This window comes from Nymphaea colorata, chromosome 4 (assembly GCF_008831285.2).
Source record: "Nymphaea colorata isolate Beijing-Zhang1983 chromosome 4, ASM883128v2, whole genome shotgun sequence".
Classification (NCBI taxonomy): domain Eukaryota; kingdom Viridiplantae; phylum Streptophyta; class Magnoliopsida; order Nymphaeales; family Nymphaeaceae; genus Nymphaea; species Nymphaea colorata.
Window position 1 is genome coordinate 22,457,459 of NC_045141.1, and position 22,651 is coordinate 22,480,109.

The 22,651-nt window shown below is 39.2% G+C and overlaps 2 protein-coding genes across 3 annotated transcripts; one reads left to right on the forward strand and one right to left on the reverse strand.

Annotated features, from left to right (window-relative positions):
• The first annotated feature begins 4,664 nt into the window (after window positions 1-4,664).
• On the forward strand, window positions 4,665-11,206 carry LOC116252742 (extra-large guanine nucleotide-binding protein 3-like). 2 transcript variants are annotated; one of them, XM_031627240.2, is made up of 9 exons: window positions 4,665-5,359; window positions 5,691-7,012; window positions 7,149-7,286; window positions 7,820-7,924; window positions 8,030-8,215; window positions 8,550-8,727; window positions 9,462-9,703; window positions 10,036-10,202; window positions 10,377-11,206. In XM_031627240.2, the coding sequence occupies exons 2-9, from the start codon at window positions 5,921-5,923 to the stop codon at window positions 10,960-10,962; spliced, it is 2,694 nt and encodes an 897-aa protein (XP_031483100.1). In that variant the 5' UTR covers window positions 4,665-5,359; window positions 5,691-5,920; the 3' UTR covers window positions 10,963-11,206. The 2 variants fall into 2 exon arrangements, with proteins under 2 accessions (XP_031483100.1, XP_031483099.1); XM_031627239.2 differs by having other exon boundaries at window positions 4,667-5,359; window positions 9,459-9,703.
• Window positions 11,207-11,752: 546 nt separating this feature from the next.
• On the reverse strand, window positions 11,753-19,260 carry LOC116253505 (26S proteasome non-ATPase regulatory subunit 13 homolog A). The gene is made up of 6 exons (XM_031628339.2): window positions 18,945-19,260; window positions 16,065-16,511; window positions 14,767-14,847; window positions 13,423-13,619; window positions 12,895-12,994; window positions 11,753-12,202 (listed from the first exon to the last, which is right to left on the reverse strand). The coding sequence occupies exons 1-6, from the start codon at window positions 19,092-19,094 to the stop codon at window positions 12,017-12,019; spliced, it is 1,161 nt and encodes a 386-aa protein (XP_031484199.1). The 5' UTR covers window positions 19,095-19,260; the 3' UTR covers window positions 11,753-12,016.
• Between the last annotated feature and the right edge of the window lie 3,391 nt (window positions 19,261-22,651).

Below are 22,651 nucleotides of genomic sequence, written 5' to 3' on the forward strand. Positions count from 1 at the left end.
AGTATCAGGCGTTGTAAGTTCCACTTAGTCACAATGTTTTTGTTAAGTGATTGTCTGCTAATCTTGAGAATTTTGGAGAATGCTGCACAGGTTTGGAGAATATTTGACATGTACCTCAGGTTAGTTTTGCTCAAGATGAAGCATTCTGCAACTGACAAGCTGAATTTCCCACAACCAGTTGTTAAATGTGTGGAAATCACATACAAACATCTCTTATCCTGTCACATGCATGCATCTATTTATATGCATGAGAGAGAGAGAATTCAGGTTATTAACACAATTACCTTGGTTATATTTCATCTCTTCCACAAGTTTTTCTTTTTATCATCTTGTTTTCTAAAGAAGCCTTGAAATACACGGTGCTTTCATGTACCAAGTTGATCAAGATGCTCGATCAGCTTCTGCTCTATAACTGCTGAAAAAGAAATGGCGCAAGAGGGCGACAGGAAACCCAAACAACTAATGGAAGCTAGTCCAAGATGGAGATAAGTATGCAATAAAATGATGTATGAAATAGCAAAAGATAAGTACGCAACAAAATGATGTATGAACCAGCAATAAATGAAGTTGCTGAATGGTAGGGTCCAATATGGATGCATTGCATGCTGCAGGATGCAATTTTACTGGAAAAGTTATATTACTCGAAAAGATAGAATGAATAGCAGATACTGACAGAATCACTAAATTTACATGAAAAACTCATGGAGTAGACAACAGTCTCAACTTTGGCTGCATTATCCAGTGTCATTCCATGCTTCAAGGCACCATTGGCTCAAAACATGATTAGTCAATCTAAAGTACCCACACCAACTTTTAATTTTATATCTAAGTTGCCGTCACACCATCCCAGAAATCACGGACGCACATTAGGCGGCAATTATGAACATCATCTCAAAGCACCATGTACGTAAATTTCAGGACACCGAACAACCCCTTAAAGAAAAAGGTGCTGAGCTAACACATTACCTGTGCTCCCAACACCCAGAAATGAGCTTGAGGACTCATGCCACATATGAATGGAAGAAACCAAGTGGAGGAATAGAAGAAGTACCAGATCCATAATAAGCCTACCAGTAAAATTGCAAAACATCAGGACCATTTTTGAGGTGATAGAGGCATGCATTTGACAAGATTTTAGCATATTAAACAAAAAAGATTTGAAGGACCTCTAACGTATATTACGTAACTACTACTCACACTATACATGCTTGGCTGCAATATTTCTATTGGGCTTGACATGAAGTTTATCTAATAGAGATAGAGAGTCGGTAGTAATCTACATGGTGCTCATAAAAGGAAGATGCCAAATCATCTAACAGCAATAAAAAGAAAAGGAAAGTGAAGAGCATTAATGATCGTCATCACTTTTCTAAAAGTTAGCTCCTCCTAGATGTCCCAGCTCAGCAGGCCCATCTTGCCTCAGATCTACAAGCTTCTCCAGCAATGGCATCTTCCTGCTGCCGTTCAGGTATAGCAGAAAAAAGGTGGTTTACATGTTTCTTGATGCCTGCAATGAGATGCAGATGGTGGTGATCGTCCAAGAGGATGTTTCTTCACATCTGGTGAAGACCCTGCTCAATTTCAATTACTCTTGTATTGTATCGTCGACTGCAAATCAGGGACTCCCCAAAACGATGTCCTAACTATGAGAAAGGATGAACTAGCAGATTAAAAATTTAGCAGCATTTTCAAACTACCGAAGGTATCCACTTATATTGAAATTTGTCTGCAAGTCTAAGTAGTAGCGTCCATCTAGTTGTAGAGAGAAAAATTAACACGTCGCTAATCGATTCAAATTGCACCTGAAGATCAAGAAATTGAAGAAGCAAAAAGTAGTTGAGAATCCCGTTGCATGGCCTGCCAAAGCATGATGCTTGATGCAAGGGATGAGAGAAAGAAGAAAGGTGGTTCGATCCTCTTCGATCGACATCCCGGCAGCAACTCGACTCATCGATGCGTCTATATATAACCTGTAAGAGTTACCATGTACACTTGTGACATGCATTCTCTTTCAGTCAATATCTTTACAGATGGTAATCCTCATTCAGATCGACCGATCCTTTCAGCTGGGGAGATAATCCTCTTCCTCCTCCTACCTTTTTGCAAACTTTTACAGGTAGTACAAATGAATAGAAATTAAAGTCGTTAATTCTCAGTACTTGTTCTACTTTCATCAGTGTATCTTTCTTTAATGAAGGCAAGTTGAGGCAAGCACATGCATGTGCTTACCCCTAAGGCTCCAACCACATGGCTTTCAATATATAAAAACCAAACACCGCCTATACCAACATTTTGGTCTGATCAGAGAAAAGGCAAATTAGCTAAAATAAAATGATCTTTCTGCATACGAAACGCCTCTCTCACCAACCGCACAATGACAATGAATTGATATTCGAAGTTCCAGTTTTCACAGAACAACCTTTTAGATTAGAACAAGTGTGACAAGAATAGTACTATAAGCAAATATTTCCAATAATAGCGCTAAGAACCGAGGTTGTCGCTTTCACCAGTTCAAAGAATTTTTATCCCAAAGTGAAGTGATGCTGGCCCGCGCGCAGATTGAAGAATCAAATACTTTTTGCTTCATTAAATTACTTAAAATAATTACTGATTTAGTTTTAAAATAAAAAATAAATAAAATTTGTCTTGGTGCATACTAATATTGGCAAGAGCCGAACCCACCACCCACCCGCAAGGTTGCTTGCACCAACTCAGTCTTACTTGTCCTGAATGATGAATCTTTCACAGGTTAATCAAATCCATGATTGGGATTTGAGATCCTGAGGATTTGAATTTAAATCAAACCCTCTCTTCCCTGATCTTAAATCCAATCTTTCTCCAATGCAAATGCAAAGAAGTAAAATGAAGATTTTAAGTGCGGATTTTAAATTTGACCTAAGATCATTAGTTTTTGATGAGCCATGAATTTTACCATGTTTCTTTTTTCGCATCAGCAAAAGCATGCCACATCAAATTCATGGATTTCAAATCAGCACCGAAATTCATGGACCCAGTAAGAGGTGATCACATCAGCACCGAAATTTTAGCAAGTGGGTCAGGTCTAAAAAGAAACCAATGCTGACCCAGTGGCTTAGATTAGATCCTTCTTAGCTTTATTAAAAGTGCTACCAACCCTGCCAGCTTAGCTCTTGATCTAAGTGGGTTTATCATTTCTCAATCATTCAGCCTTTCTCTCTCCTCAATCATCATTAGGACTGTCTTTTTAGCATCAACTTTAAAAATAACTTTCGACTTCTTTCAACATAATAAATTTATGTTTCGGGATTCAAAGTGCTTAACTAACCCAGTAAGATGGTAGCTGAAACAAGAAGAAGAAGAAGATATATATCAGACTTTCATTTTGGAAATTAATGTTCAAGACTTCGATAATTCCCTTCTTGGTTTAGGGCTGTAAGTGGGTCGGGTTTGGATCTTTCGAATCCAGTCTGAACTGGACCCGACATGATAATGCAATTCAATTTACTTCACTATCTACAGTGGGTTAACCATGTATGAAACCAACCCTTTGCCCCAATTCTGGTCATAGGCTTGTGACCAAGCTTGGTTTGATCCACCATAAGGGATTCCAAATAAGGATATCCACACACACACACATATATATATATATATATATATTGAATGAGTTTCGTTCACTCGAATTAAGTTTAATATAAAAATAATAAAAGATAATGATAAAGGTTAGGCCCTATTTGACGGGTATTATTGATAAGAGTGGCCGACCGGCCAGCCTAACCTACATAGTGTGTTAGGTAGACGGGCCATCAGGTCATTAATTGGCACAGTCTGGTCAACGGCTTGGTTTATCAACCTTGTGTGCTGGACTTGGCCGTAGCCGTAGCCGTAGCCGTAGTTCAAGTTGGCTCGTTAGCTTCAGCCCACTTATATGGACTTAGTTGTGCCACTAGGTCCGCCCGTGACTATATTCACGTATTCGTGGACCGAGCTCAGCAGGGCCAGCCTAAGGTTCGCTTGTTGAGAATATTAAAGACGTAGCTCATTAGTTATTGGACAGCTAACATTTAAAAATTTTATCATTAGAAAAACATATTAAACTGTTGTGGGATCATAAACTGTGACTGATGTCAAGTTAGTGACTATTTATTAACAACAAATTTTTTATTCAAACATAAATCAAGCTTGTAATTTAAAGTTCAGTTGTGAACTGGATACTAAATATGGATTTCAATTAATAACAAGATCCAAATCGCAAAAAACACATCACAACACAAAGTACAGAATTTATTTCACAACTGGTATAATATTTTGATGGCGAATTGTAATCTCAATTCCTACGCAATTGCTTTTTCACATCAAATTTCGATTCACAAACTTTTTTTCTTTCTTAATGATATCATCTTTAGGCCCAAAGAGAAGAAAGAAGGAAAGGAAGACCCAACTCATCTCCGGTCGTCGTCCACTTCCAGTTGTCGGAATAAAAAAAAATTGTTAGAAAAAAATAAAATATTAGGTTCGTTCATGAGATTACCCTAGAAAGGAGGTCCCTTGTAAGAAAAGAAAAGAAAGGGAACCACCCAATTTTTTTTTTTTTTTTTTTTGGTTGGACAAAAGTAAGAGGCTAAAGTCCAAAACAGGGCGCGGTGGCGCTTTGACCGTTGGAGGCGAAGGTGGGAGTGGGGAGAGAGAGAACCGAAATTTTCAGCAAGAGTAAGGTTGTTTCCGTCAAACAGAAAGCTCAAGCGGCGGCGTGGCCGGTGTGCGGGACGAGGGTGGCGGGGAGAAGCCGCCGTCGTCCGAGGGAGGCGGAGTCGTATGGCTCCGCCGCCGGTGGCAGCTCGCGGGAAGGAGGAGAAGAATAAAAGAGGGGAGAGCGGGGAGTTAAAGTCAATAGCAATTAAAATGATGTTGATGACGGCAACGTTCTAGCCTCTCTCTCCAACCCTATCTCCTTCTGTCATATAAGTCTGTAATGAAGAAAGCGATCTACAAGCCGAGACTCGAGAGTCGTCGGAATCGGATGGACCACACACCTTCTCTCTCTGTGTTTATCTCTCTCTTCCAGTCTGACTAGTCTGAAAGATCAACTTTTCTTTCGCAGCCAAGATTCTCTCTCTCTCTGTCTCTCTCTCTCTAACCACACCCTGGCCGTCATATATATATCAAAAAAGGCCAGTCTTACTTTCTCTACCTAAAAAACCATTCGACTTTTTCGCAGGCTCGTCGTCTCTCTGCTTCTCTCTGTCTCTCTCTCGACTCTCTCGCTCGCGTTGTCTTCCTTCCTTTCGGTGTCTTCCTTCTTTTTCTGTTCCAAGTGTAACACAAAAAAGCAGGAAACCGGGAGCTCGAAGGTCCCCTCCGAATAAAGAAGAAGAAGCAGCAAGTTGGTAGTCTCTTATATTGCTACTTTTCTCTTATGCTTCTCTCTCTTCTCGTTTCTTTCCTTCTTCTACTCCATCTTTTCAAACGCAAAAGGGTGAAACAGGAAGTAAATCCAGGATTTTTGTCCACGGTGGCATCTTCGCTCTGTATTGCCTGAACAAAGAAAACGGGGATCAGATCCCTCGTAGATTTTTTGTGTTTTTGGCATCTTTGCTTATGATGGGCTCTGAATGTCCGGAGTTTTCGCAGTTGTTTTTAATTTTTTGGTTTAGTGATGATGGGTTTAGTATCATAAATATCTTGTTCAGCTTATTGGTTCAAATATCTTGCAGGTTTTGGTGCTTTTCTTTTCCGTCTTGCCGCAGTGTTCTTCGAAGAGTTTTTAGGCAATTGTTGACAGGTAAAGGCTAGAAAAATCTCGCTCTAAGTTAGCCTTTTCCGATGGTTGAGATTCAAATCCATGCGACAGGCTCTGATTGTGAGCGATTGGATTTCGATTGAGATATTGAGTTCGGAACTTGTGAGCCAGTTCTAAGATTGCGGTGGCCGTTCGTTTAAACAAATGGCAGAAGCTGTTGATGAAAAGCAGTGGCAGGAGCTGCTAAAAACTATGCTTCCTCCGGGAGCTTCTCTCCCGGAAGAGGGCAAACTTGACTACTCAATTGCTCTTGAATACAGCGGACCACCCATACCTTATGAAATTCCTAGAGTTGAACCTGTAAATTCACCAATCCCGGTGGCAACCATGGTCAGTTCTTTGGCCAATGCGGACAATTTGGAAACCTTTTCCAGTCCTTATGTGGTAGAACCGATCTCTTTGCCCGTTCCTCGTACGAAAAATGCCACAGGTTCTTCTACTTATAATCCAAATCGAGTTGCAGGCGATGATTTTAATTTGAATGAGGGAGATAGATCAGGAGATTCTTCAGGCACCAGCCAGTTGGTTTTGCCTCACTCAGCTGCATATTCAAGCCCAAGGCAGTCGCAGAGCTCGGAATCTGCTGCATCGGCGTCGCAGAATAACGAGTCTCTGGGATGCTCACCTTCGGCTTCTCGATGCTTAGTTCGCAGTCACTCCACAAGCCCATCTAGGACGGCCATGAATGAGGGGAAGAGAGCTCCTGTTGTGACTTTCAATACTGTTGACAGATCTGGAAGGAAAGAAATGGGCACCAACAGATCATCTGAGAACCTTCAATTCCAGAATGCACGTTTGGGGATCGGTTCACAAAAGGAAAGGAAACGAGGAATCTGCAGTAGATGTGGTAGAGGCAGCAGGTTGTCTGACAGAGAGTCCTGCCTTGTTTGTGATGCTAAGTATTGCATCAACTGTGTTCTTAGGGCGATGGGTTCGATGCCCGAAGGACGCAAATGTGTTTCGTGTATAGGGGAACCCATTGATGAATCCAAGCGATTGACTCTAGGAAAGCGCTCAAAGATTTTGTCTCGCTTGCTTAGTCCATTGGAAGTTAGGCAAATTATGAAGGCAGAAAAGGAATGTGCTGCTAATCAGCTTCAGCCAGAGCAATTAATCGTAAATGGGCGACCACTAAGACAAGAAGAATTGGCTGAATTATTAGCGTGCCCATCTCCTCCACAGAAGTTGAAGCCTGGAAGATACTGGTATGACAAGGAGTCGGGGTTATGGGGAAAGGTGAACTCTCTCTCTCTCTCTCTCTCTTTCTCACTAACACGCGCACACACACATATATACCACATGGAGGGGTCCTGTATTGGGTTGGAATGGTATTATAACATGAAACTCACGTCTATCCTTTTCTCAATGGAAGGAAGGAGAGAAACCAGACAGGATTGTCAGTTCAAATTTGAACCTGGGGGGAAAGCTGAGTCCTGATGCAAGCAATGGCAACACAAAGGTTTTCATCAATGGTCGGGAAATAACAAAGACTGAGTTAAGGGTGCTAAAGGTAAACAAGTACTGATGAAAAAACTTTTAGCAATTTGATGTTATTTCAAATTGACATTCCCTTCAACGCCTGTCTGTTGGTTTCATGCCCAAAAGTGAGAAAGAGGCCCTCTTTCTCTTGTGTGGTGAACAAAGACCCAAGATGGGCAACTGGTGGGGGTTCCCACCAGCTGTGTAATGTTTTTTCTTACTACCTTAAGAGATGAAAAATCTTTCTTACTACTTCTAAAAATATTCTCAAGCCTTGACTGTGGAGAGAAGTTTGGTGATTGTCTACTTGTAATTCCGAGACTGGTTAAGTTAACTTCTCTTTATAATTTTTGGAGTACCATCTGGAAGCAGAACCATCCTCTTGCAATTTTTTTGTACATTTGAAATTTTTCATGGGCCATTTGATGTAATGTGCGAGATGACCAGCTCATTTTGGTGTTGATTCAATTGTATCTTCATGTATTTATACTTCTACATGACACATGTTAAACTACTTTCAACCTTGGGCTTCTAGTTTGACTGGCCTGTGTGTGACATTTGCAGGTGGCAAATGTACAATGCCCACCTGAAACTCATTTCTGGGTCTATGCTGATGGAAGCTATGAGGAGGAAGGTCAAAATAACATTAAAGGGAAAATATGGGAGAAGGTGCTACTTGATGATGCAACGTATTACTAAAATAAGTTCTATTGTGGTTGATCACGAGAAATATAATTCTTTCTGGACATTTTCTTTCTGCTGTTTGCTAGGCAGGCATCCATACGGTTGATGTGTTCCCTCTTTTCCCTTCCGGTACTCCCTGGAAACTCTCAAGAAACACATCATGATGCTAGCAACTACTCTAATAGATCTGTGCCAGAATATCTAGAACATAAAAGACTTCATAAGCTTCTGCTCCTTGGACTTCCTGGCTCAGGAACCAGCACCGTCTTCAAGCAGGTACTATTTTGTCTTTTTGTATTTTTGAGGATTTTATTTCTGGTCGAATTGACAATTCCCACAGGCTCAAACAGTGATCCTGTGCTTTTGCATTTGCAGTTTATTAAAAAAAAATCTTGATTCAAAAACATTACCATTGCGTTACTGCATGTCTGCTAGTTTGCCTTTTTGGCGTGAACACACATATATATACAGCCATTGGAAGTTTTGCTTATAGTTTATATTTTTATTTTGACTATGACTTCCTTAAAATAAAGAATGTAGCTTTCTCTGATTATGTTGTGATGGCTGATGCTGAAGATGGCTTTTCTTCACACATTTGGTGTTTGAACAGGCGAAATTTTTATATGGTAACAACTTCACTCCAGAAGAGCTGCAAAACATAAAGCTTATGATTCAAAGCAACTTGTACAGATACCTGAGTGTTTTGCTTGAGGGAAGAGAACGCTTTGAGGAAGAGGCTTTACTTGAGTTGGGATCTCCTCATCCTCATGATCAAAACAGTGGACCGGGTACTTGTCTTCATGGATTACTTCTGTTTCCTTTTAAATCTGTTTTACTTACATCCATGTTTTTGTCTGTGCAATTCGAAGCAGGTTTTTCCTGTATGGCATCTTTGTTGCGTTTTAGATCATTGTGTCTTTGCGATTATGAAATGTAAATTACTAGAAATGAAGCTAAAAATTGTGCTCTTATGAAATAATATATTGAACCACTAGAAATTGACCATAGTATATAATGACCTGCTGACAAACAAAAAATCAATGACTTGTGTTGAACTATGGGTATACAACAGCACCAGTCTCAATTACCTTAAGGCTATCCTCATTTTATACCCACCAGCACATGCTGAAATAGATTTTACTAAACTAGATGAGCGCTTACTCATTTTGCTGCTATTCAACATCCCGGAAGAAGGATTTTCCATCCAAGACACACAATGCTTTACTGAAAAATGGTTTTACAGTTCGCTCCTTTGATTCCATTTGATTTATTCCTGTATTTTCAAGGTTCTAAACTGATATTGCTAAGGTTAAATTGTGTGGTGGGAAAATGTCTTAGTTCATAATGCCGGGCGGCTTCTAATGAGAAATTTCCTGCTGCCGTGCGGATGCTATTTTTCTTTTCTTTGTGGAAGTTATTCAATAGTTTGCATGTGTGTCTTCATTTCTAGAGAATGTTATAGTTTTTCCTTGTGGCGTCACCAACATAGAAACTTGCTCATTTTGTAATGGAAAAATAGGAGGAGGGAGCAACGGTAGCCCACCCGAATGCATATATTCTATCATTCCAAGGCTGAAACACTTTTCTGACTGGCTCTTGGAGATCATTGCAATGGGAGATTTGGATGCTTTTTTCCCAGCGGCTACTCGGGAATATGCCCCGCTAGTGGAGGAGGTATGGAAGGATCCAGCAATCCAGGAAACGTACAAGAGAAGAGATGAACTCCATTTCCTTCCAGATGCTGCTGAATACTTCTTAGATCGGGTATATTTTCAACCCGATAGTTTCTCTTTTTCCATTTTCGGATAGTCATTCCCAAACCCCTCTCTCACAACTATTTGTCGCATGAGCAGTTGAACTTCTTTCACCTTTTGGCATCTTCATTCAAATCCCAAACTCCCATCACGTGGTTTTGTAATTTTTATAGTTGATTGTCAAAGGCCCATCTCTCATTCAGGGCCTGCACAGATTTGTGATTTTTTATCATTCTGTTGCTCCAAGCCATTATTTTTGGATGTTATTCTGCTAAAAGGAGGCACTGTAAATGCAACTGTGTGCATACTGTTGCACGTTCTGAACTATTTAACTTTTGGCAGGCTGTTGAGGTCTCAAGTAATGAGTATGAACCATCAGAGAGAGATATATTGTACGCTGAAGGAGTAACCCAGGGCAACGGGCTAGCCTTCATTGAATTCTCATTAGATGATCGAAGTCCCATGTCTGAACCTTACAATGAAAACAGTGAGAGCCAGCCTCTTACCCGGTAACATTTGCTACACCCCCCACGCGTTCTATACATTTTTCTCCTTTCATAATTGTAGCAGTTTTTCTGTGTTTGTGCATGTGCATGTTCATCTTTGTAGCTTGCTTTGTCATGTATCTTATATTTCCACACAAACCCATAATACGTTTTCTTCAATTGTCCTGTCTATGTCAGATTCCAACTAATCAGAATAAGCACGAGGGGACTGAAAGAAGGGTGCAAGTGGATGGAAATGTTTGAAGATGTTCGTCTTGTAACCTTTTGTGTCGCCCTGAGTGACTATGACCAGTTGTGGGCAGATACAGGCAGCAACACCCTTCAAAACAAGATGTTGCAGAGCAAAGCAATGTTTGAGACGCTGATCAAGCATCCATGCTTCTGCGATACCCCTTTTGTTCTGATCCTTAACAAGTATGATTTGTTCGAAGAGAAAATAAACAAGGTGCCTCTCGGTACATGTGCATGGTTCCAGGATTTCAGCCCTCTGAAAACTCAGCAGAACAAGCAAACTCTAGCAAGCCAGGCTTACTACTATGTGGCAATGAAGTTCAAAGATTTGTATGCTTCGCTCACCAACAGGAAGTTGTTTGTATGGCAAGCAAAGGCTCGAGAAAGGCAGACGATTGATGAAGCATTCAAATTTATAAGGGAGGTTGTGAAATGGGATGAGGAGAAAGATGAAAATTTCTATGGTGCAGCAGCAGATGAATCTTTTTACAGCACTGATTTGAGCTCGTCACCCTTCATCAGGCAGGAGTAACATCAAATGTAATTTATTCGTGAAAAAGTTCATTGTGCCATAAGTTGGTCGATTTTATAACGTACTGGCTTGAGCTTATCATCATTCATCATGTAGGATTGAGCAGATATAGAACTCGTCCTTGGAAGACAGGCGGGATATTGATTGTATTTGAAATGATAATAAGGGAGCAAAGCCTCTCTCTCTGTGGAATTGGCATAATGCAGCAAGCCTCTCTCTCTGTGGATTGGCAATCTTTTATTGACCATGTCTTAGCATGGCCGCTAGGTACTATGAGTGGATTGCAGTAAGCGCAATGATCATAGATGCTTGCCTGCTTCGTAACTTGAAAGCACGAGAGATTCGCGTTCCAGACTTACACACATGAGTGGATTGCAGTAACCGCAATGATCATGGATGCTTGCCTGCTTAGGAACTTGAAAGCACCAGAGATTCGCGTTCCAGACTTTACACACCCACTGTAAAAAATAGTTAGCATTTACCAAATCCAAAATTTTGGCTCTTTGTTACATTGCCTAGCAGATCATTCTCTTGGATGTCATGGTAGCCGATATCGATGCAGCGGGAGATACCCTGAAGAGCTGAAATACCCTTTCCTGCTGCCCTCGGAGTCCAGGGCTGCTTATCATCATTAAAAATACCAATCTGTATTGGCAGGAGTGGATCATGATTGACTTCGGAAATCCACTACTTCGTATTTTTCAGGTCACAAAACAGCGTACTGCTTCTAGTTACATGGTCAAGCAAATTCAAAGTAACCAACATGTTAAAAGTGTGTTTTAAAAGCCGGTAAGCATAAAGTTAACATGGTAATTTGGTGATTGCAATTCATGTAAGCTTAAGCATACGAATTAAAAAATTACAGCCCTCGAAAATACTAAGTAGGAAAGGTTTCCGTCCCTTCCACACGAAAAAAAAAAAATGAGCAAGAGGAACCGGGAAGGAAACAAAAAAAGGGAAGCAGAAAAGAAATAGTCGACCTGCACTAAGTTCCTTTCCTAGTTTAGATCTGAATATCAAGATCGTTACAAACAAGGAAAACAGACGCCTTGGTTCAAGCTGCCACCAGGTCAGGCGTTTCAGCTTCTACAGACAACAAAGCAGTGTGGACCTTGTCCAACCAACCATCTAGACGATCTCGAAGTGCCTTGATCTGTTGTATTCCTAGAACTCGCGGTTGCACCCAGGAGACATGCACGGTTCCTTCTACTTGGTCTATGATGCCTTCAATTAGATGAACCTGCCAAAAAATAAAGGAACATTATTACAGGCCAAGAAGACCAAGATGCACAAGAGATGACATCTACAAGTGAACTAGATACGTCCCATTATGAAAACTAGTTTTTGGTGTATAAGTGCTTATGCCTTAATGTGTCCATATGTGTGTGTGTGTGTGTCTGCCCTGGTGCACAACTAAGAAGTCCATATCAAGTGCTAAATTGAGGTGCGGTGCAGTTGCACCAATTTGAGCAATTAAACTCTAGAAATAATCTTTGCACGAGTCTATTTGGAAACCTTACTTTATGGATGTGATCTATGATCTAAATGGAAGATAAAAGCTTTTGGATCATTTGGATGTGTAAAGCTTACCGTGATTGAAAATTCAAACAATCACTTATTCTGAAATTATACAGGCTACAAATTTGTTTAAGCATAAAGTGATCCAAGGGTCAATTTTTAGGTTCCTAAGCATGAATATATTTTCCACCATAAGTATATAACCATTTTCAAGAAAGATTTTAAAACTTAACATGCCACATTCAACTTGTCAATTACTGCATCAATCCAGCTTTGGATCACAAAAGTGATTAATGAGTAAACTCTGATCACATGTGCCACAAATAACTAACCAAGATACCCTAAAAAACTTGCATATTTAGGTGTCAAAACATCAAACTAGGGTAACAAGATACTAAAAAATTAGCAACTTACAGATAGACTTTTCATAAGTAGATGTTCCACGTCTTCTATAGAAAGTCTCGTTCTTTGAGCAATGACACTCAAGGGGATGGTTCTATCTTCTGAAGGACGACTGCCAAGTAAAGAAATGAACGTCAATATATCTACCAAAAACACGAAAACTTCATAGACACACCAATCAGTTTGAGCTTCATTAACAATATGCAACCCTAGTCACATTTTTTAACTTGGATTTGCACAAGGGAAAATCTCACATTTAATTTTCAAATGTTGTCTTTCTTTCAGAAGAACTTATAAAGAGCAAACTTTTAACATAAAAATATGAAGGTACAAAAACTGACAGACTTCTTCAATATCCAAAAATATCAGTAACACCATAATATCATGACATGTCATCTTCTCAAAGTAAGAATTATTTTTCAATTTTCTTTTTCAGAATTATTTTTCAATTATCTTTTTTAAAACGATTAATGTGCAAATAATAACAAAATAAAGACATCCCCGAAATGAATGCAGGAACCTAGATAGGCAGATACAAACCTGAAAATAATCTCCATAAGACAAAGAATGTTAATCTTCTCAAGCAACTTCTTTTCATGTGCCACCAGGGCAGGCTGTGCATTAAGAGCAGCTGCATGAACACGACAAAGTTCTTGGTAACGAGCCAAATCACCAGCATTGAATGCCTGTAAGATGTAGTAAAGCCATTCCACGTTTGTTCCAAGAAGACTTTTTATCTGAATAAAATGATTAAAAAAGCTAAGACATTGCACAAAATACTTTGAAGACACGATATTAAATGACTCTTCAACGAATTGCACTCATAGTTGGAAACCTTCAGTGCAGTTAAATTAGTAAATATGGATTAAAGCATGCAGAATGGAATTTCAGGATGATTGGGTGATTTGGGTCGCCGATCTGGTACATTAACACATGTTCCTATCCATACCAATCAACACACTTAGACAAATCTACTCAGGTCCAGTGGTCCAAGTACATCATCGGTTGTGCTGGTGTGCACAATTTGTCCAGCAAATAATAGCATTAACTAGACAGGAAAAGAGCTCACAAGGAAGATTCAGGTTCAACCAGGTTAAGAAACTACATCCAAGCCCCAGACTAACTGACACACAATGAACAACTGGTGCACAATCGTTTTTGTTCAACGGGGAATAGGAAGCTGTCAAACTACATCCAATGAGTGGGAAATTGCAGGATATTTTCTAGCGGGAAACCCCAATAAGAGAACTCGAAAATACCCACTGTCACAAAGATTCAGCAACTGAATGAGAAGTACCTTATGATGGTAATTGTCTATATATACATAAATACAGGTTAACGACACAGATATAGCTATACAATTCCAGCGTTTTGAGTGTGAATATAAAAAGTCAGCAGGAGTAGTTGGCAGCAGACTTCTACAACTTTAACTATGCTAAGGATGAAGATCACCAGACTTATCAACACTCATGATATTACTACAATTATAATATTAAGAAAATGGAGACCACCTAGAACCTAAAAAGACGACCTAAACTTCACAAGAATTAAGGACAAAAGCAAAAAGAGTATGAAACACAACAGAAAAAATACTCAGGAAAACAACTTATCTCGGCTAAATGTAGCATATCTTTAAAAAAGAACAAAAAAATGCAAAGGATTAGTTATCACAAGATAAAGTTGGAGAAACTGCAGACTCGTACAAATAATATACATGAATTCAATGCAAGTGAATGTGTCACAATCTACTCAACCAAGATCTTGAGGTAACTAGAATCTTCAAAAATATCCAAAGATATGTCAAAAGAAAAATTAAGGTAGACGCAAGATAATTCAAGGCAACAGAAAAGAACTTTAAAATTTAAATAATTTATTTGATCTTACAATGGGATGTGCAAGAAGCTCCCCGAAGTTGTAAATGTTGTCACCCAGCAATGCAGCCAGAGAGAGATCAAATGCCAAGTCCTGTAAGATAAAAATTGTTGAGAACATACGTCAAAACATAATGCTACCTTAAATCTCAAGGGGGACCCTGCTTCAAAGATTAAGTACTGTCATTCCATAAGAAATGGCCTAATTTAGTAACCAAAGAGGTTCACCACCTGAAGAATATAGCCAAAATAAAGAAACAATTTAAACAAAAGCAACAATTATTTACACCCTAAATTTCCACAAAAATATTCCACACAGATTTCATAACTGCTGCATGAGAAACATTATTCACTTGCATGAGTTGGAGGCTCTAACAATTTTCTGACATGATGGAAGGAAGCCGACCAACTCCTAACATGCTGCCCACATCATGTTTGTAAAGGCACCGAAAGCTACAGACAATATTTAGATAAAAGACAGTTGCACGATTATGCAGATGGGTCTTGGTAGAAAAGAATGCAAGACTACCATTGTTGTACATCTGCATAATCAGATAAGCACCAAAGGACTTTGGGCATCAAAGAACGACAATTGCCATGTTGCCACAACAATGAATAAGTTTATCATATTCCCTGATACCCAAAAATGCAACATTTGCTAAATGAATCAAGACTGTGAAACAAGTCAAGCTTTATCAACTCTATAACACTTTCCATCAGTGTGCACATTTGTGTCTTACAAGCTAGTTGTCCAATGGATGGAAGGACGAAGGTCATGACTACTAACCAACAAAATGGACACGCTGAAAAACATATGTCAATGTTTAGGATTTTAAATGGTCAATCAGTAAGAGGTAAGCAGAAAGCTAGACAATACCGCAACAAATTGTTGGTACAAAAACTAACAGCTTCGAACAAGGGCCAATATCTAGGATTACACCTCAATGAACATGACCCTCACCTAGTTCCATATGGGAGAGTTGGTAAAGCATCTCCTTGGATGACAATATGCATCTAGAACTATGGCTAACCAACCAAACAGTTCAGGTGAACTGAACAGTATGTGCAGTGAGGTAAATACTCAATTACCAGAAGCCACATAACTTACCAATGGACCGAGCCATTGGTACGAAATATTCCAGAGATCAGAAAGTTAAAACCCTTAAATAGAACAAACAATTATTGCCAAAATATAATGTATAGATTGACTGAAATAATTATTAGTCTAAGCAATGGACAATTTTAACAGAATGCACGTGCATGTGTGTGTGTGTGTGAGTGAGAGAGAGAGAGACTGAGACAGAGAGATACCAGTTTGAATGGTTCTGACAGTGTTTCCACTGTGGTGTATGCTAAATAAAGAAGAGCACTTTTATAGAACTCAGCAAACTCTTGGCGAGATTTGTGGTACTGCGATGAAATCCAATAAAAGCTTGCATAAACTGAAGGATCGATATCAGTCATGCTGTCCAAAGTGCTCTTCCCTTCGTCAAGAAGTTTCTTACATTCCTTCTGATCTCCTTGTTCAAGCTTAAATGCAGCTATCTGCATCCTCACATACAAAATTGGTTCCTCTATCCTCATTTCTCTAGTACTACGAAGCTTCTCAATCACTGTCTGAAGGTAGCTAATTGCAGCTTCTTTCTCAGAATACTGACGTGAAACTATTACAGCAAAATGTGCAAGTTTAAGCAGATTAATTTTCATCTCAAAGTCAGTTATGAAATTCTCATACAGCTGTATAAGGCGATCACCAGCCTGCAAAAAATGACAGGACATAATCTATAAGTCTAACACAAGCTGTGTCACTTTCATAAATAACCAACAGAACAAAAGTAGTGCAAAAGAATGGAGAAGAGATAGAATGTTAAATATACATACATATACACAACTGAATAAATGAATCTCTAAAAGCAATCAAGTTTCTTCACATTGATTTGTTTCTTTGTGTGTGTGTGTGTGTGTGGGTGGGGGGTTGACTAAGACACATGCATAGTCATATGTATGGACCACTGTCACATATATCGTTTTCGGGTATTAAATGGCGATGTTTTCTCAAGTATCATACGGCACAGTTGGAAACGAAAGATCCTAAATAACATGTGAAATGTGAAAATAAAAATCTGCCAATTGAAAATGCAAAAAAAAAAACACAAAAAAAAATAAAAAAACAAAGGAACAAAAAATGTGAAAGAACTTGGTTTTTCGTGACACTGGTATGGACTGCCTTTGAATCGTTAAAAGAAACCAAATTTCTTCACTTCATAAAAAAAAGGAGAAAAGAACTATGAAATATGATTATTCACATGTCAGCACCAATTTCACATTTCTTTTTATAAAGAGAGGGGTGGACCTTGAAGGAAGGTTTTGGATAATTTGACAGCTGATCATCAACCCAGCACTCAGAAAGGTCTGGGATGATTTCACAGCCAAGCATTAAGCAATCCAAAAGAAAGGAAAAAATAACCACCAATATGCTATATTAATTGCAAAAATTGACAACAAAATGAAGCATTTTTTTAGTGGAAAGCATATTATCGACTTATAACAACAACAGAATCAAAATGCATGGCAAGTTAGCAACACTTATATATTAAATATTGCATAACATGATAAGAACCATGATTGACAGCTTGTTCTCCATTCCTCCTGCACTGCAGCATATTAAATATTGCATAACATGATTGACAGCTTGTTCTTCATTCCTCCTAAACTGCAGCATCCTGTCTCACTATTCATTTTAGGCATATATCACATATTATCACTGATTTTTATCAGTGAAAAATTATACCACATAGGAAATATACTTTTGCAGTTTTTCCCTGTTCTCTCCATCAGTTCTCAATGCCTAGCAACTATGCATATCACTTGCTCCAAATTAGCTCACCATTGGTACTAATACTGCCAAATAGAACATTTCCTTGCAGCATTCGGATTAGCAGTACTAGAAAATGGAAGCATCGGACATGATAAAAAATGTTGAGCACATCCCCCATTCCATGAGTAGACACAGTGCAGCTTTAATGCAACTAAACGGTATGAAAGACAGAAAGAAGACGTTCAAGCTTTCAAACTTGTCCCATCGTTGAAAGTCAAGGGTCATGTCGACTTGCTTTTGACTGTGAAAAGGAGACCTCGCTTCTGCTCCCCATAGGCAAGATAGAGGGAGTGAAGTCATGCTCTTAGCTACCTTCCTTTGCCTATTGCTGATGCTTGCTTTGCTTTTCTTTGTTAACTGAGAAAACTGACACTGACTGCATGCAACAGATCATATCCTAATTAGGTCCGAGATCCTAATTATACGCTGCCCCATTTGTCACAATCATGAAAGGATCTGATGTTGGTGCGGTCATACACAAAACTGCCATTTACTCAAACCTGCCATTGACCTAAAGGTGAGCTCAATGAGCTCATAACCATAAGCCTCCAACTTCCTTTTCCGCATCAAAAAACTTCCCAAAATCTTGAGCCAAAAATCAAATATGGTGTCAGACCAACAACATCACATCTCTCGCAAAGCAAAAAAAGATCAAAGGCACGCTTGCTTCCAGATGTTCTCGGAAAGATCACACAGCCAACAACCCAGTCGATAAAGCATATTGACGTCCTTCATATTTCAACCGTTCTTCCCGAAGGAAACGTATCCTTGAAATATCTCTAAGTACTTCAAAAACATTAGTCAAGATCTTCTACAGAGGTAGCTGAAGTGGACAACTAATTCATACATCGCAAAACAACTATTGCCTTGAACGAGAAAAGAAGCTAGACAACACCAACCGCATTCAAAACCAGCATCCACTTCAACCACCAAACTCGCAGACCGCGTTATACCCGAAATACTCAACAGAAGCCAGTTTTCGCGGACCAAAAAACGCACTATCATGTTCTTATACGGTTCAGTTAAATCCTAACTATCACCCTCGGACACGATTTCTTTAACGTCTGATCAAAATGATCACCATTAAACGATCGCAACCTACCGTCTGTTAATGAAATTACCGACAAACTCCACATCGAAACCCTAAACGCCCAGTTCCAGAAAATACTGCCTATCAAGACAACGCAGAAAGACAAACTCGGATCTTATACGAGAAACAAAAAAGCAAAAAACCTAATTGCGCAGCCAAACCTACTCCCAGTGATGAAAATAACAACTGCAAAAGGAGATGGGAAGCGGGGGTTTCAGTTCACCTGGAGAACCGCTAGGGCGACGAACTGCTCGAGCTTGACTGTCAGCTGGTGCCACAGCTTCTTCCGGTACAGATCGGCGAGGGAGTTGTACCATTCGGCAAGCTCCGGCTGGTCGGAGCTCGCCGTCTCCAGGTACTTTAGCGCCGCCATCGATTGGGGTCTTTCCAGCAAAATGCCCCTTCAACGTCAGGCGTTCCTGATTATTGTAGTATCTCCAAGAACCGGAAAAGATCGATCTGCAGACCCCCTCTCTCTCTCTCCCTCGCTGTTGCTTCCGGCTGCGGGAAAGGACAGGTCGGGAGGGAGGGGCTTTTTGTATTTCCCTTCTTTTCCTTTCGCCTTTTATCAGCAAGCCAATTTGACTAGATCGCCCTCGGTCTCATTTTCCATAATTCCGTATAACACCCAGTCTGGTTTGAGAAATTTCTGTTTACTCCAAACGCCGCCTTAACTTGCAAATGGATCGGGCATGGCATTATCGGATATTTGATCTTTACTGACATATCCGTTTCTGTTTGGAAATTTTGATTTTACAATAGTATCTAGATGTGATGTAAGTCATGTTTTGGATCTGGATCCGATTCATAGATTGTCCCTTCCTTTATCTCTTTGATTGGATCTATTTGGCTCGTATGTCGTAGTTCCAGATCCCATTCTACTTCGTTCATTCTGATTTACCAGTTCCGGAACCGGACTCGAATCTACCAGTTCCATCTTGTGTTTGAGCTGAGATTATCTGTCATATATGAGTAGATTATAAAGGAAATACATTCTTTTATCAACCCGCTAGTTGTATATGTAAATGTGAAAAGCCATTAGTTTGCTTATTCGATGTAAACGGAAAAGAGAAAGCTAGCGGATATTTGGATTGGCTACTGGGCTTACATTTATCTGATTCATTTTGGATTTTTTCTCTCACTATTAAATCTTTATGTTTTATAAAATGGAAATTAATAAATGTAACAATTTGTTCCCAGTCCACGTAACCCGATTCTAAAAATTTAAAAACAATTAAAAGTTAAACCTGCTAAGCTATAAATATAAAAAGCAGGTCAGACTAAGTCCTGGATAAAAGAATCTGAAAGAGTGAAAATTTTTTCTTACTATGTTATAAAGACTGACAACAATCTTAAATTGTTTGACGTAATTTCCTTAATCAACAAGAAACTATCATATTTAACAATTCATTTACTTTCCTTTCCTTTCATTTTTATTCAGACAAGTGTTTATAATAATTATTTTATGTTCCTTTCATTCCTTCAAGTTAATTTTTATCCATATATTTTCTTTACCTTTACATCCTTTACCACCAGTCACTTCCCTCCATCCAAATATAGTTTGAGGCGAAGAAAAGCATGTGATAAAAATCCAATTGGCTCGATTGCATTCAGGTTTAATTTATATATTCAGGCTCGTTTGGCAAATAGTAATATACTATTGTGTTTGATAGCCTTGGATTTTAAATCTAAGCAGCCAAAAAAGTGTCGATCGTTAGTTTAAACAATCTGAGGATTTCAGTAGCAAGAATTTTAAGTTCATGTTACATGTTAATTTGGTGTCTCAATATGATACTTTAAATCCCAGATTTTGATCCTCGGATATGAGATTCTCAATTTTCTCAGATCACCTCAGATCTTAAATCCGAATCTATAAAGTATCTTCCCACAATGTGTTATTATTATCAAATCTTTATAGTCAGTAAAGAGTTGTGGCCACGGGATTGAGATCCACGGCAATCTTATTCCCCGGATCTCAAGTCCCCGGTAAACAAACTTTACCTAGAAATACAATGGTTGGGTGAGATTACAAAAACTTATCATATTGAAATTCATTTATATCGATTGTTAAGGATCCGGATATGCTAGAAACATAATCTTCGAGCAAATTGGATTCAACAACGTTCGCACTCCTATAGTGATTGATCAATACTACTAAAACTTTCCATCATGTTTCTAATGTTTATATAATTACATAAGATTCACTAACAAAAAACTTCTAGATAATGGTCATCTAGAAGCATGTTTATATATATATATATACATATATATATATACATCAAACCTGAACCGTTTGATATGCAATCAGGTCACCCAAATCTTCCCTCTTCTCTCTCTCTCCCCTATCTTCCTCCCACAACCACGGTGGCTCCCCCTGCCGATGACGGTTTGCCGTCAAGTGGTGCCACCCAGCAGGGTACCAATGAGTCCACCAGAAAACTGCTAGGGCTCCACTTTTCTTCCCCCCATCATCGAGTTGAGAGTTTGGGGCAGGTTTGATGAGGTACGTTTGATTTGCATTTCAGTGTTGGAAGGGAACGCTAACAATAGAGAGTAGACAAGCAAGTGAAGAACATAAGAATGATGGCTACTAATCATATAACCTCACATTAAGTCTTCCGAGCCATATAGAATGAAACAAGATATGCATGACATCAAACCTCTTGGGAGGGTCATTGATCACAAAGTGCTTCTGAACCTTCATAACATTTGCTTGCAACTTCAAGTATGAATGTTCAGGAATGTTAATCAAAATCTCGTTAAGTTCGGGTATCTTTTGAACTGGAATTTGAACTGACAATCTAAAACATCATTGAAGGGGAGCACATAGCCATCTAAAATCGGCACCGGCACACAACCAGCTAGTATGGATTCAGTGAGCCCGGGAATGGCGACTTCATACCCACTTGGGTAGAGGAAGTACTTGGTGTTCATCATGTGCTCCTTGTAGCTTTGGCCTCTTGGCAGGCATTGAAAGATTTGAATTTGGGGGTCCTTGCCATCCCACTGTTCGAAGAGGAACTTTTTCACGGAGCCAGGGTTGCCTCTTGCAAAAAATGCTAACACCCTTTTTGAGGAAGGTGGAGTTGCGGTTCTGACGGCTCTTGGGAGACAAAACCTGAAGTAGAATTCTAGGAGTGGCACATCTTTTCTTGGATTGAAGCCTTCTAAGATGTTGGCACTGCACAACACCCTGATCAAACTTTACAGTGACATACGGTGCCTAAACATGACCAGAAAGAGCCCAATTCATATTGATATCGACTTGGTAAATCAAGATATATAAAATGTATTCAAGATAATAAGTTCAACATGCACCCCTATATATATATATATATATATATATATATACACACACAATGCCTTCCCTAGCCTGCTCTAGAAAAATATAGGACAGCTCATTTTTGATGTTAGGAAACCATAATACGCATTGGGAAAAGTGATTTTAGGATGGATTCACTGAGATCAACATTAATTAATGAATGGATTTTAGTAGCCCGGTTAGCTAGAGACTATGCTCGTGCTGGTGAGTCTGTGAGGGCGCAAATCTAGGTTATCCGGGTCTTGGATTTATGGAGGGATGAGGTCTTGTGTTGTTCTCTTGATCCCACAACCTTAAGCGAATCTTGGTTAAAAATGTATTGCTTCAAGAGTGCAATTAAATGGCATTATAACGTAGTGCATAGTTGGTCGAGTTAAGGGCATGTGTAAGGTAGGTTTATAGTGTGATTTTCATTTGTGTCATAAATGATGTGACATAGATCTAAGTTGAATGGGGCACCATTATCATCGTTGTATTCACCTTTTTGTACTACCTACGTCACCGCTCATTAAGCTGATTATGTCCAATTCAAAAATAACGATTCAATAGCTATTGGCTGCATATGTTGTTTATTCGTTGAGCATTGCTGGAGTGCTGCAATATCATTT